At 53.0% G+C, this 15,333-nt stretch overlaps 1 protein-coding gene across 2 annotated transcripts; it reads left to right on the top strand.

Moving 5' to 3' along the window:
* Nucleotides 1-781: 781 nt before the first annotated feature.
* On the top strand, nucleotides 782-2,863 carry TMEM86B (transmembrane protein 86B). Of its 2 annotated transcripts, none has more exons than XM_041744672.1 (3): nucleotides 782-1,152; nucleotides 1,417-1,663; nucleotides 2,199-2,863. In XM_041744672.1, exons 1-3 carry the CDS (start codon nucleotides 1,102-1,104, stop codon nucleotides 2,579-2,581), a joined length of 681 nt encoding a protein of 226 aa, XP_041600606.1. In that variant the 5' UTR covers nucleotides 782-1,101; the 3' UTR covers nucleotides 2,582-2,863. The 2 variants fall into 2 exon arrangements, with proteins under 2 accessions (XP_041600606.1, XP_041600608.1); XM_041744674.1 differs by having other exon boundaries at nucleotides 797-1,152; nucleotides 1,420-1,663.
* Nucleotides 2,864-15,333: the final 12,470 nt, after the last annotated feature.

Raw genomic sequence — 15,333 nt, 5'->3', positions numbered from 1 at the left:
CTGAGCCGTTCTTGTACTCTGGCCCCGGCCTTGAGTTCTGGGATCTGGGGTTGGGGGTTCTGAGCTGCCCTTGCACCCTGCGGTCAGGACCCCAGGCCTTCCCTCAGCCCCTGGGTATGGCCCTCAGAGTGCAGTTTGGCTCCTGGACCTTCATGATTTGCTGAGGGTGGGGTCACTTATGCTCAGACCAGGAAAGGGTGTCCCGGGAGGAGGAACAGAGCCTGCCTCATCCCCACAAGCTGTTTTTGGAGTCCCTCCATGCCCCCCCAGCCCTGTGTATCCCGGGTCCATACACACCTCCAGGAGGTGGCAGACCAGCCTCCAGCCTTGGTGGGGGTGACATGGCTGGGCGACTTTGCAGCAGTGATGTTCTGAACCTTGTCCCCTGTTGTGGAGCAGTGGGTGCCTGTGGGTGGCCAACCCATCGAGATAGGTGGGTACCCAGTAAATCCATTCCTTCTAAACCAGAAGTTGAGCACAGGCCCAGCGCACTTGCAGGTTTGCACAAAAGTCTGTTGGGATGACATGCAACTCAAGCCAGCATGGAGCGATGACTATACAACCCAGCACTTGGCATTTGATCCCTCTGGATTGTCTGTGGACAGATTCTGGGGGCCTGAGGCCAGAGCTGAGGGTAGTGTGGGGTGTGGCCCCCGGGCAACCTTCTGGGGGACGGTGGGCAGGGGCCTAGGAAGTTTTCATCCTGCACCTCCAGGCAGAGTGGTCCTGCCACCTGAGACCAGGGATGATGGCTCTGCCCTGCTCAGGGGACCCCAGGTGCAGGGGAGGGCATTGATGGCCACGCACCTGTGCCTCCCTTGCCCTCCTGCCACCGCCAGGCAGCCAGGGAGGAAGCCAGGTCTGGTGGGCAGGGTCAGGGTACTGTGGGGGAGGAGGGACCCCTGGGTCCCCCGTGGACGCCTTATCAGCGGTGCCAGGTGGGGCCATCCCCAGGGCGGGGGCAGCATCTCCTCGGGCCTGTTATCGGTCCCAGAGTCCACAGGACGCTCCTCGGGTTAACGTGTAACCACACACTGTCCCCTCCACCCCCAAAGCCACCCGTGCCCACACACGCGCTACTCTGGGGAGTCATAGACCGACATGGACGCCTGGGAAGAGGGTCTGCCGGGAAAGCCTTGCTTCTTAGTCCAAGTGAGATGCCGGGTGTGGGAGGGGGTTAGGCCTGGGTTCTGGGGAACCTGAGCAGCCTGTGGGAATCAGGGGGCCCTGCCCTCTCTGGAGGCTACACATCCTGGTCCCTGAGCAGAAGCTCCCCGCAACAGACAGCATGACTCTGGTTCCTGGGTTAGGGTGCAGTGGGGCCCCACCACCTAGTCCTGGCCATGGGGGCCTGCCCCCCAGGGGCCGGGAGCTGGCTGGGCTCTAGGGACTCCATGACCCCCTTGTCTCTCAAAGCAGCCACGCCTGTGCTGGTGGTTGAGCCCCTTCTTCCTCACCTGTGCTGTCTACTTCCTCCTCTGGATCCCTGAAGACCAGGTATCCTGGGTCAGCGCCCTCGTCAAGTGCCTGCCTGTGCTCTGCCTGGCGGTGTCCCTGCAGGCTGTGCGAGGGGGCAGGGGCTACCACACACGCCTGCAGGGGGCCCTCCTGTCCTCAGCTGTGGGGGATGCCTGCCTCATCTGGCCTGAGGCCTTTCTCTATGGTGAGTGGGGCCGCACTATGGTTTCTGGACTCCACCTGGACACGAACCCCTGCTCTCACAGAGCCCTTGTTCCCCTAGGGTATCAGGAAGCAGCAGTGCCTTAGAAGGTGGGAGTGGTGTGGAAGGGACAGCAAGGAGGGGCTTCAGGTGTAGCAGTCTTGAGTAGCTGGTCAAGGATGGCCTCACCAAGGAGGTAATGTCTCAAGAGTGCAGGAACCACCTGAGGAAGGATGGTCTGGGCAGAGGGACTGGCAAGTGCAAAGGCTCTGGTGTGGGACTGCTGGCAGGTCAGAACAGGTGGGTGGGGAGAGCCGAGTGGGGAGCAGAACAAAGGGACAGTTGTAAGCAGAGTGAGGATGGGATGCAGTATGCATTGTAAGGAGAGGAGAGCTCTGCATCATGGGGCCTGGTACCATCCCAGCAGATGGGGATGGTGTGGCCAGGGTGCATGCTGCTGTGAGGGGCAGTCCTTCCCTCAGGCTCTGAGCTGCAAGGTGGCCACGTGGGAGCAAGCAACCGGTCCTGTCTCCTCCAGGTGTGGCTGCCTTCACCATGGCCCACCTGCTCTACCTCTGGGCCTTTGGCCTCACTCCCCTGCGGCCAGGCCTCCTGCTGCCCGTCGCCCTGGTCTCCGTCCTGTATTACGGCCTCCTGCTGCTCCACCTCCCAGCCAGCATGATCCCAGCCCTGGCGGCCTATTCCTTGGTCCTGGCCTCCATGCTGTGGCGCGGCCTGGCCAGAGGTGGGACTGTCTGCTGGGGTGCCCTGCTCTTCACGATCTCTGATTCAGTGCTAGCCTGGGATACCTTCGTCCAGCCACTGCCCCACGCCCGCCAGGTGGTCATGACCACCTACTATGCTGCCCAGCTCCTCATCACCCTGTCAGCCTTCCAGAGCCGCAGGCTCAAGACCACCTGACTGGGGTGGCAACACCCTGGGGCTCCCAGACCGGCCCCACCACTTGACACGGTGAGAACCGTCTGTGGAAATCCACATCTGTTGCCAAGGCCCTGCCACCTTCCCTCTGTTCTGACTCTGGATTCCAGACCCTACCCCACAGCCTCTCACCCGCCTCCACCTGCCCTCCTCTCCTCGGCCCTGATCTATTTTGTGCCCAAGTAAAGTGGACACTAAAACAGTCACATCTCTGTTATGTGGGGGAGGAGTGCTAACAATACCAGTAAATGTTATTTTTTTCTTTGTTTTTGTATTTTTTTATTATCGTTATTTTTTAAAGTTTTTATTATTTATTCATGAGAGACAGAGAGAGACGCAGAGACACAGGCAGAGGGAGAAGCAGGTTCCCTGCAGGGAACCCGATGTGGGACTCAATCCCAGGACCCCGGGATCATGCCCTGAGCCAAAGGCAAATGGTCAACCACTGAGCCACCCAGGTGACCCTGTTCTTTTAATTTTTAAAAAAGATTATTTATTTAGAGCAGTGGGGAGGGGCAGAGGGAGAGGGAGGAGAGAGAATCCTCAAGCCAACTCCCCACAGAGTGTGGAGCCAACACTGATGCTTGTTCCAAGGACCCTGAGATCACACCCTGAGCTGAAATCAAAAGTCGAATGCCCAACTGACAGAGCCACCCAGGTGCTCCCCCCCTTTTTGTTAAGCAACGGAGCATCATTTTAGCCATTTTTAAATGTATGATTCAGTGCCATCAGGTAAGTACATTCACTGTGCTGTGCACTGAATGTGTTTTTATGATCATTCCCCTGATAGAAACACTGTGAGCTGGACCCTCATAACACCACATGTACAGAATAGAGTTGCTGACCATGGGCAGGCCTGGCACCCTGGGCTTAAGAAAGGTGGAATTCCCCCAGCGTCCCCAGGTCAAAGTGGGTCCACCCCATCCTCCACCCCCAGCAGTGACCTCTACACAGCAATGACAGCAGGAGAGGTGCCTAACAAGGTCATCTTTCACAGGCGGCCCGAAAGGGGTGAGTTTTAGGGTTTGGAGGAATATCAAGAAGTGGAGTCACCATTCTGTGCGTGCTAAGCAAGCATGAGGTTGCCCACGAGCACGTAGGAGACATGTCTGTACACACGCACATTATGCTAATGACGCTTATGCCCACCTTTTTTGCGTTTAGGGACTCTTTTTTTTTTTTTAAGATTTTATTTATTCATGAGAGACACAGAAAGAGAGAGAGAGACACCGGCAGAGGGAGAGGGAGAAGCAGGCTCCATGCAGGAAGCCCAATGCGGGACTCGATCCTGAGACCCCAGGATCATATCCTAAACCAAAGGCAGACGCTCAACTGCCGAGCCACCCAGGCATCTCTGCGTTTAGGGACTCTCAAAGCAGAGGGGGACTTCTACATCCATGTGGTGCTTTTAGGGACCACAGCCCACTGCTGATTTTTTAAGTTTTAATTTTAATTTCACTTAGTTAATATACAGTGTAATGTTAGTTTCAGGTGTAGGATATAGTAATTTAGCATTTCCAGATGTCACCCGTGCTCCTCAGGACAGGCACCTCCCCGGACTCCAGGATCATGCCCTGGGCCCAAGGCAGGTGCTAAACCACTTAGCCACTCAGGGATCCCCTCATTTTTTTTTTTTAAGATTTTATTTATTTATTGGAGGGAGTGAGCACAAGCAAGGGGAGCAGCAGAGGGAGAGGAGAGGGAGAAGCAGACTCCCCGCTTGAGCAGGGAGCCTGACCCGGGACTCGAGCCAGGACCCCGGGATCATGACCTAAGCTGAAGCCGGACGCTTCACCGACTGAGCCACCTGAGCACCCATGATCTCCTTTGTGATGGTTGAGTAATACTCCATTGTGCATGTATCTCACATCTTTACTCATCAGTCAGAGGACCTGTGGGCCATCTCCATATTGGGCTATGTTGCCGCGCTGTAAACATCAGGGAGCATGTGCCCTTTTGAATCTGTACTTTTGTGTTCTTGGAGGCCACCCCTGCTTTTCAATCCCCACCCCGCCTTCGGGCCACCGTACCTGAAGGCTTTGGGCCACATGAGGCGTGCATGCACAACCCAGACAGAAGTGAGTGTTCTAGGAGCTATGCCTTGCTCCACATAACCGCAGAGGCCAGGCGCGTGCCCCTGCCTTGAGCCCACGTAGGGGTCCTGATGGCCCTGCCAGCCGTCAGCAGCAGAGGCTCAGAACAACTAACTGGGGGGGATGAGGTGAGCATCTTCCCTCCTCCCCTGAAGAGCGCCCCCCCCCCCCCCCCCCGCCAACAACCCTCCACCCCTGTGGAAAGAACTAAGGAGGGACATTTCCTGCTTCCATCTGTCTAAAGAACATCTTCATTTTTTTTTTTTTTAATTGAGAGGTGCTAGACATATAGCGCTGTGTGAGTTTGAGGTGTAGGCATGTTGATTTGACATACTTATGTGTTGTAACGTGATGGCCCGCACAGCGTTCACTGACGCCTGCATCCCATTATCTCTTTACCTTTGTGTGTGCAGTAGAACAAGTAGATCTGGTCCCCTAACCACTGCGAGCCTTATAATACAGTATTGTTGACCATCAGTGCTACGCTGTGACCATGTTTTGTTGGAGGTTGTTTCTATTTGAGTCCAGAAAAAAACTATCCTGGTCATGGCTTTGTTGAGATACTCTTCAAATTCCACACAACCGTCCACTTAAGGTGTATGCAGGACAGGGTGCCTGATTGGCTGGGTGGAACCCTCAGCCCGTGGCCTCAGGGTGTTGAGTTCAAGCCCTGCGTTGGGCTTGGAGCTTACTTAAAAAAAAAGTGTGGATGTTTGTGGTTTAAGGTATGTTCACAGAATTGTGCAACTATCACCACACTCAACTAAACCACACTCAAAGAGCCTTCACCCCAAAAAGAGACTGTGTGCCTTCCAGCCTCACCCTCCACCCCGGACCATTCATCCCCTCCAGGCCAGGGCAACCACCAGCATAATTCGTCTTTAAATGTGTTACCAGGGGGATCCCTGGGTGGCGCAGCGGTTTGGCGCCTGCCTTTGGCCCAGGGCGCGATCCTGGAGACCCGGGATCGAATCCCACGTCGGGCTCCCGGTGCATGGAGCCTGTTTCTCCCTCTGCCTATGTCTCTGCCTCTCTCTCTCTCTCTCACTGTGTGCCTCTCATAAATAATTAAAAATAAAAAAAAAATAAATGTGTTACCAGGGGATCCCTGGGTGCTGCAGCGGTTTAGCGCCTGCCTTTGGCCCAGGGCGCAATCCTGGAGACCCGGGATCGAATCCCACGTCGGGCTCCTGGTGCATGGAGCCTGCTTCTCCCTCTGCCTATGTCTCTGCCTCTCTCTCTCTCTCTCTGACTATCATAAATAAATAAATAAATAAATAAATAAATGTGTTACCAATCTTTTGGGATTTGGGTTGCTTTCAGTATTTCACAAGGATACATAATTAGGATTCTACTCCATTCCCATGTGGGGGCTCCTCCACAAGACCAGGCAGTTCTCCCACCCCAGCTGGGGTCCTACAATTCAAGTCAGTTCTGGCACTAGCTCCCTGGAGCAGTGTCACATTTCACAGGTGACGATTCTGCATCACAGGACTTTCTCCCCCAGGCCAGTCCACGTCCACGCGTCACCAGGGCTTCTGACCCCACAGAATACAGATGAGAGGTCCCCACGACCCCCTCCTTGGGTTTGATTAATGCAGCAGAGTGGCTCACAGAACTGGGAAAACCTTTCCCTCACCAGATTGCGGGCTTAGGACAAAGGATGTAACTCAGAACAGCTGCCAGATGGAAGAGATGCTCGCGGCCAGGCTCGGGAGAAAGCACATGGGGCTCGCATGCTCTCTCCCTGAACTGCCAGGCGTTCCCAGGCCCAGCCCACGCTGACTAGTCGAGACTAGGCTGGGGCCCTGCAAACCTGCCCCCCAGTTCCAGCTCACCCCCTCACATCCCCTTTCCATGCAGAACTCTGGCCACACCAAACCCCGTTCAGGTCTCTTGAGTTGTCCCAGTTCACCCCTGGCTCTTCTCTCCCTCTGCCCCTGCTGCCTTCCCAGCGCACTCCTCCCCTCACCAAGTCCTGATCTTGTATTGAGACTCAGCCGTGGGGCACGTCCTGTAGAGCGTCAGACATCTCCGCAGTGCCCAGCACTGCCAGGCCAAGGCACGGTCCATCTCACGAGGGGGCCCTCCCCTGGCCGTCTCTGCAGCACGGCACCCTAAATAACAAGGGGACTGGTTGGAGATGGTGAACGGAGGTGGCTTTAGTTGCTGAAGGAGCCTTCCAGGGAGGGGTACGCATGGAGCAGAGGGTCTGAGAGCCATAAAACAATAAAACTGGTGAGAAAGTCTGCAGAGAGGGAAGGGGTCAGGGGCTGGTGATGGAAGGGGACGGAGTTGGCGTCTGGAGGGGGCCGGCGAAGGGGTGGCCGAGGGAGGCTGTAGAAAGACAGCCCGGCCACCCTACGGGCATCCGCACAAGGTCTGTAATGGGAATATTCAAGCAGCCAAAGGAGCAAGCCTAAATGCACATCATCTGGCAAACGGATAAAGAAATTGGCCTGTCCATAGGGTGGAATATTATTGAACCATAAACAGGAATGAAGTCTGGGTTTGGGGTGATGATGACGAGTTAGTGCAGGCTATGGTGGGACTGTGGTAGCGGGAGAGAGGCCAGGCCAGGTGGAGGCAGGGGACAGGCGTGCCAGGCAAACCTCTGTGCCTGCTGCTCACGTTAGCTGTGAAGCCAGAAGTTCCCATAAAAGGAACCGGATCGCAGGCCTGCCAACGTTTCCTGTCTGGGGCCAGATGAGTAACCACCACGTTGTGGGCTTAGAGGCGACCCCAAGGATATTCTGTGGGTGCTTAGCACAAGGGAAAACACATTTTGATTAAGTTCTTAATGATGCAGCCCTTAATATAACATTAGTGACTGCCCTCAGCGTCTGTCATGCCAGTGAGGAGAAGTGTGTCTTGGTCGGCAAGAGCAGCCACTGGACTGCACGCTGAGCGCCTTCAATGCCATTCTACTCAGGTTTCCTGGTTCTGAAGCCAGATTCCCAGATCAGGTGTCAGTGGCCATGGTTCCTGCTCTGAGACTCCATGTGTATCACGGTCTTGAAACGGCAGACATGGGGCACCTGGTGGTCCTGTCAGTTGAGCATCCAACTCTTGACAGGCTCAGGTCATGAGCTCAGGGTTGTGAGATCGAGCCCCTGTCGGGCTCTGAGCTCAGCGTGGAGTCTGCTTGAGATTCTCTCTCTCCTTCTGCTCCTCCACCCAGCTTGTGCTCTCTCTCTCTCTAAAAAATAAATAAATAAGGGCACCTGGGTGGCTCAGTGGTTGAGTGCCTTCAGCTCAGGTCATGATCCTGGGGTCCTGGGATTCAGTTCCGTGTCAGGCTTCCTCTGTCTCTGTCCCTCCCCCTGCTTCCCTGCTTGTGCTCTCTTCCTATCTCTCTCTCTCTCTCTCTCTGTTAAATAAATTAGAAAAAAAAAATCTTAAAAAAAATCTTAACAACAACAAAAAAGAGGATGTGCTTGTCAGGAGATAAAGATCGAGAATAGTCAAATATAAAAGGGAGTAAGTAGTTCCTTGGTGACAGGGCAGAGGTCTATCTTGACTGTAGTGGTGACTACACTATTCTGTATATGGATTAAAATTGCACAGCACTGCATACACACACAAGCATGCCACACACAAATGCTTGTTAAAAAAACAAAACAGGGCAGCCCGGGTGGCTCAGCGGTTTAGCACTGCCTTCAGCCCAGGGCGTGATCCTGGGGACCCGGAATCAAGTCCCACGTTGGGCTCCCTGCATGGAGCCTGCTTCTCCCTCTGCCTGTGTCTCTGCCTCTCTCTCTCTCTCATGAATAAATAAATAAAAATTTAAAAATAAACAAAAACAAAAACCAGTGCAACCTGAGGAATGAGGTCTGGAGTCCAGTTAACAGTATTGTACCACTGCCGACTTCCTGCTTTTCATATTGTGTTATATGTGTGTGAGATGTTACCATGTAGGAAAGGTGAACAAGGCTCACATGGGGCCTCTTGTACTATTTTTTTACAACTTCCTGAGAGTGTCTAATAATTTCGATGTAAAAGGTTTAAAAAAATGTAGAACTTTGTTCATCAAATACCAAAACAGAACAAAACAAAACTCACCAAAGGTGAGGTATTTCTTTTCCTTCTTTCTTTCCCTCTTCTGTTCCTTTTGAGATATTTCAGTTGTAAAGCCCTTGGGTGGGAAGGAGCCACATAGGTATTCATGTTAGTGGTGGTGGGAACAGTGGTTCATCGTGCAGTACAGGTTCAGGCAGCGGGGGGGGAAGGTGTTTACACAGTGGTTGGCCCCGGTGCAGAGTCAGAGAGATTGAGCAGATGAGAAGGTCTCCACACGGTGAGGAGTGGGTGGCAGAGAAGGTAACAACAGATCACAAACAGGAGGCCTGCTCATAGAAATATGCTTACTAAGTCTATGCAAGCTGGATGTACCCTATCAGAGAAAGGAGTTAATACAGAGAGAAAAAGTGAACGAGCTACACGTGAAGGATACTCAATATCATTGGTAATTAAGGAAATGCAAATCAAAACCACAAGATACCACCTCACACCCATTAGGATGACGAGGATCAAAAAGAAAAAAGTGCGCCTGGGTGGCTCAGTGGTTGAGCCTCTGCCTTTGGCTCAGGTCTTGATCCCGGGGGCCTGGGATCAAGTCCTGCATCAGGATCCTCTCAGGGAGCCTGCTTCTCCCTCTGCCTATGTCTCTGCCTCTCTCTGTGAGTCTCTCATGAATAAATAAAATCCTTAAAACAAATGAGAAGTTTTGGCGAGTATGGGAGAAATAAGATCCCTTGGGCACTGTTGGTGGGGATGCATAATGGTGTAGCTGCTGGGGAAAACAGCATGGTGGTTCCTAAAATAAACATAGAATTACCGCATGATCAATCAATTCCAGTTCTGGATATATACCCGGAATAATTGAAAGCAGGGTTCTGAAGAGAAATTTGTTCAAAGCAGTGTTATTCACAGTATCCAAGAAGTGGGAGCCACTCAAATGTCCATTGATTCATGAGTGAATAAAAATGTGGAATATTTTGTATACACATGTACAGTAGAAAATTGAGCAGTTGGAGAGTTGTCCCAAAGCTCACTGATGGCCCCCAACTCCTCCACCACACTACTGACAAGGGAGCCTGGATTGCTCTCCCCTTGAGCCTCCTAGGGGTTCCTTATGGAGGACTCTTTGGGTTCCTTGCAGAGCTGATGGGAACATTCTAGGATTTGTGAATGAGCTTGGGGTGGATGAAGGAGCAGGGCACTGTCTGATGTCCTGTCCCTAACAGGCCTATCTTCCCCCTTCCAGCCTCCAACCCAAACAGAAGCCTGAGGATGGAGGCTCAGATCATCCATTCCATCATCCTGGGAAGGAGGCCCCTGGGGATCCAGGTCCTCAGCTGTACTTCTGTGGGATCCAGTGGTCTAGGGAGAGCATCCCCAGTGGTACTCACAGCACCTCAGACACCTGGATTGTGGTGGATGCGCTTGAACCCCAACCCATTGAATTCTTAGTGTGGGCTCAACAGGACAATGAGTAGCTTCAGGGAGACCCTCTGCATGTCTACAAGTGACAAATGACCCTCCCTCCCTATGGATGGCCTTACCAAAGAGAAAGACAAAGGTCATTGCATTTGATTCCTGAGGCTGCCCTAAAGTACCGCCAACTGAGGAGCATAAACCAACAGAAACATGTTGTCTCACAGCTCTGGAGGCTGGAATTCCAAAATGGAGGTTTTGTCACGCACTCTTCAGAGCCTCAAGAATCTTTTCTAGTCTCTTCTAGCTTCTGGTGATTGCTGGCAATCTCTGGCATTCATTGGTTGAAGACTCATCACGCCAATCTCTGCCTCTAGCTTTTCATGGCATTCTTCCTGTCCAAATTTCTCTCTCCTTCTGAGGAAACCAGTCATTGGATTTAGGGCTCATTCTCCTCAATGTAAACTCACCTTCACTTGATTACATCTGCAAAGACCCTATCTCCTATCATGGTTGCATTCACAGGCACTGGGGGGTTAGGATGTGGACATTATCTCTTTGAGAGAGGCAACGCAGCAGTCACTGAGTGAGGAATAGCCAAAACCACTGCCAGCTTCGAGGCAATGGTAGGAGCTGGTTAGTAAAGACATGGCTCGTTTCATCTGGGTGGCTCAGCGGTTGAGCATCTGCCTTTGGCTCAGGGCATGATCCTGGGGTTTGGGATCGAGTCCCACATTGGGCTCCCTGCATGGAGCCTGCTTTTCCCTCTGCCTATGTCTCTGCCTCTTGCTGTATGTGTTCGTCTCTCATGAAAAAATGAATACAGAGGATCCCTGGGTGGCTCAGCGGTTTGGCGCCTGCCTTCAGCCCAGGGGGTGATCCTGGAGTCCTGGGATCGAGTCCTACATCAGGCTCCTTGCATGGAGCCTGCTTCTCCCTCTGCATGTGTCCCTGCCCCCCCCCCCGTCTGTCTCTCATGAATAAATGAATAAAATCTTTAAAAAAAAGAAAAGAAAAAATGAATAAAAATCTTAAAAAGAAAAAAAAGTAAAGACATGGCTCCAGTAGAGTATGGTGGAAGCCCACACTCCCATGGCCTTGTTGAGACAGACAGACAGGATCCAGAGGTGAGATGTGGTCACCCCTGAAGCTGAATCTAAGGAAGAGGAGAGGAAATGATGTCCATGGGGCCCTTGGCTCAAAGATCCAGGAATGCTGGGCCCCAGACTGACACCCCATCAGACTTCTGCCTTCCAGGCCCTATTTCTAGGTAACACCCTTCTTAGCAACCAGGTCTGTCCAGGTGTGGTGCATCTGCTTAGGGATGTGGAAATGCCCACTCTGCTCCCTCTATCTCTGATCTAGAGACAAACCTGGAGATTTAGAACTACAGCATGAGCTCTGCCACCTTGACCCAGACAGCTTTCCTGGGCTCAGACCATCCACCTGACACCTACTGAATCCAGTGGTGGGAGCCAGATTTCACCAGTGAGACCCTGAGCAGCTCAGGGACATGGGTCATGGAAGAGAGACTGGGAAGTGGGGCCCTACACACCTTTGCCGTCCTGGCGAGAAGGAATGAAGCCAGCAGCAATATCCAAGTCTTTGACATGCCCACAGACGAGACTCATACCTGTTTAGGATTTGGCACTTCTGGGGTTGTAGGAAGGGGCTGATCTGGCCTCTGACATCTTCCCTAGGAACTGGAGTGTCCATTTGATCTCAAGGGGAGGAGCCCTGGTGCTAGGGAGTGTCTCTCCTTAGCAACAAGGATGTACAATCATCACATTTTCCTGATCTATCTCTGAGAGTTAGAGCTTCAGAAGTCAAGAAATACCCTAAAGTATCGGAGTCCAGGTTTCTGGTCTCCAGACTCAGTTGGCCAGCTCCATATTTTGGCCTCATCCTCCATGACTGGGTCCAGTGGGCTGGGAGGATGTGACATGTTCGGAAGATCCAACATCATGGACATTGCACTAGAAGACAGAGCCCTTGAGATGCAGGAGACACTGTCCTCCATCACCAAGTGTGGATGCCTACAGGTGCTCTGGGGCAGAGCAGGTGTGGAGTGTGTTTCCAATATCCCCTCCTTACTTGTCAGCTCCCAACAGAGTCACGGATCTGCACAATGAAACTCAGACCAACAGCTCATCACCCTGGGGTGGAAGGCCCCCACTGACTCCCACTCTCAGACCTACACGTACTGGGTCCAGTGGGCCCCTGGGGGACATCCCCAGGGAAAGCAAGACCCCCGAGAACATCAGGCCAGCCAGATAGGCAGAACCAATGAGACTCGCTATGAGGTACAGGCTCTGGAACCCGGGACCCTGTACAACCTCAGCGTATGGGCAGAGAGGAACAATGCGGCCAGTTGGGCACAGAGCCTCCTTGCATCCACAGGTGAGATGGGCCCCCTTCCAGCAGGTAGGAGCTTAAGTCAGACCTGGGGGCAGTGGGAGGTGAGTGGACTCCAAATCCCATGAGGTCATGGTGTCATGGCCTTATAAGCTATAGTGATGCAGAGCATCCAAGGGCTCATGGGAGTTGTAGTTCGAAGGGGGGTCTGTTGTATGTCTATTTGGGGAGGACAGAATATGAGACATGAAGTGGTGTTCTGGTGTTGGAAAGGAAAGGATGGATGAGTTCTCAGAGTATTGGCAGCACAGGTGGGAAGTGGGGGTCGGTGGGGGGGATGGAAAGCCACCCTGTATGGCTCCTACTGAGTCCTCCTATCCCCTCCACCCAGCCCCGAGCCCGGTCACCATCATGTCCTGCATCAGCACCTCTGGAGGCTATGGGGTCATCTTGACCTGGTTCTGTCCCCAGGGAGGCTACAAGGCCTTTGAGTGGTAGGTGGGTGGACAGGGGGACTCCCAGAACAGGTCCTCGTGTGGGAGGAGCGTGTCTGTTTCAGATCTCAGGCCGGCCCAGTCCTACCCAGCCACCATCATGACCATCTGGGATGGAATGAGGGCCCCGTCTGTCTCTGTGACCTGCCACACCGACAATGCAGATGAGCAGAGCCCCATGGGACAGGAACCTGGAATGAACAGCTAGCTGAACTTCACTGTCAAGGCCATGGTCACTAAAAATGGGGAAGGTACAAATACCCTGGGTCCTCTGGGGACATCTTTAAGGAAGTCTCATTGTAGAAGAAACAGTCTGACAAGATGCTGGGGACTCAGCACAGAGTCCCCTCTTCCTCCTCTGTGGTGGGGAAGGTGTCAAAGCCCCCAGATGCTTCCAGAGCGAGCAATAGAGTGCTAGTGGCATGTTCCTCCTTCCCACTTTGTCCTGTGTAGAAAGAAGGTAGTAAACACAGCCATGTCTACTAGATGATCACTATGTGCTCACAGGATAGGGTTGCTGCCTGCATTTGAGATGACCCCAATGGTCCACTCTTCCCAGCTCTCACATTCTTGTGGGGTCCCCCCACACGAAAGAGGCTGACCAGCATAATGAGTGGGATGTGCCAGAAATGATGATGTATGCCTTTGGGGGCAAGGTCGGCAAACATATTGTGACTTCTGTCTTGCTCTCTCTCAGACCACTCACTCTGGGGGAAGCTGGTAGCATGCTGTGAGGACACCCAGGACATGCCATGACATGATGTCTCCTGCCAACAGCCATGCCAGTGAACCCTCCTGAAAGTTAGTCTCCTGCCATGGTCAAAAACCTTCAGATAATGCAGCCCCCATCAACATCTTGGTGTCATCCTCAGGAGAAAATATGAGCCACAACCACACAGCCAGGAAACTCCTGAATTCCTGGCATGCAGAACTCAAGAGATGGGATGTGTTCACCGTCATCTGTGCCACCAAGTCTTGGAGTGATTTGTGACACAGCAGTAGGTAGCTCATACAGACGTGTCAGCTCACTATAACAATGGCTTTTTGACATAGGTAGTATTTATCTCTGAGACAGAGAAGAGACAACCTTTTCTCAAAGAGAAGACCTGGGGATGCCTGGGGCCCAGAACTGGCCAGAAGCAGACAGCTGCTCCAGATCTGCGGTAGACAGTGTCTTTGATTCCATCTCAAAACCAAGAAGACAGGGAACACTGGGTGGCGCAGCGGTTTAGCGCCTGCCTTTGGCCCAGGGCGCGATCCTGGAGACCCAGGATCGAATCCCACGTCGGGCTCCTGGTACATGGAGCCTGCTTCTCCCTCTACCTATGTCTCTGCCTCTCTCTCTCTCTGTGTGACTATCATAAATAAATAAAAATTAAAAAAAAATTAAAAAAAAAAAACCAAGAAGACAGAGATGCAGGGAGGCTGGATGCCATGTATGGTCACATAGGTGGGTAGTGGTAGGAATGCAGACATGTGACTCCAAGACTTGTTCTTGCTTTCATGCTGCCTGTGAGGTGAAGGCAGCCACATGTGCATATAACTAGTAAGTCCCTAAAATACCCTGCGAAGCCCTTCTGGGCGCAGGAGGTCTTAGGGATGAACCAAAATACATGCGGCTACAATCTGTCGAGGGTTTTAAAAGAGCCAGGCACTGTTCTCAGATTTTATGTATGGACTCATTTATTACTCACATGATGTTGATAAGGGGTTGTATCCATTTTTTTTTAATAGCTGATGAATCTGAGTCACTGTGAGTTTAAGGCACTTTGCTCAAGGTCGCATGTAGAACGGACAAGGTGAATAAGCAAATACTGACTGTCTGGCATGTGTGACAGATACAGCCTAGGGTCCTGATGGGGCTAAGAAGGTGTGGGATGCAGCGTGATCCATCTGGGGCTGCATCCGGAGGGAGGAGTGGGAATGAGATTGCAGGGGGGGTTGAGGGAAAGGATGGTGCACCTGGTGGGGAGTCTGCGTATGCAAAGGCAGACAGGCAGGTAGGAGTGACCTGGGCTCCTGCTGGGGGGGGGGCCTCTAGTCTTGTGGAGACAGGGAGAGGTGACAGGACCTGGGTCAATGGGCAGAGCCCACTGTAGCACAGGGGTTTACACTCAGCCTGGTCCCCTTGAGAGACAGGGCCCAAGGCATCTCTCCCCCAGGGCTGCCTCCAGCTCTGACCATCCAGGACCTGTGCCGCCCATCCACGCAGCAGCAGGGAAACAGCCTCTTATCCAGGTGGTTTTGGTGGAATAGTGTAAGGCGAGCCAGGAGCTGGAGAGGAGACCCCATGGCCTGAGGAGGGGTGGAGCAGGGGTTTCCAGAGACCAGAACCAGGGCTGAGGGCTGGGGTGGG

This window comes from Vulpes lagopus, chromosome 2 (genome assembly GCF_018345385.1).
Source record: "Vulpes lagopus strain Blue_001 chromosome 2, ASM1834538v1, whole genome shotgun sequence".
NCBI classification, from domain to species: domain Eukaryota; kingdom Metazoa; phylum Chordata; class Mammalia; order Carnivora; family Canidae; genus Vulpes; species Vulpes lagopus.
The sequence above is the reverse complement of the archived record's forward strand: the minus strand, read 5'-3'. Positions and strand labels throughout refer to the sequence as shown.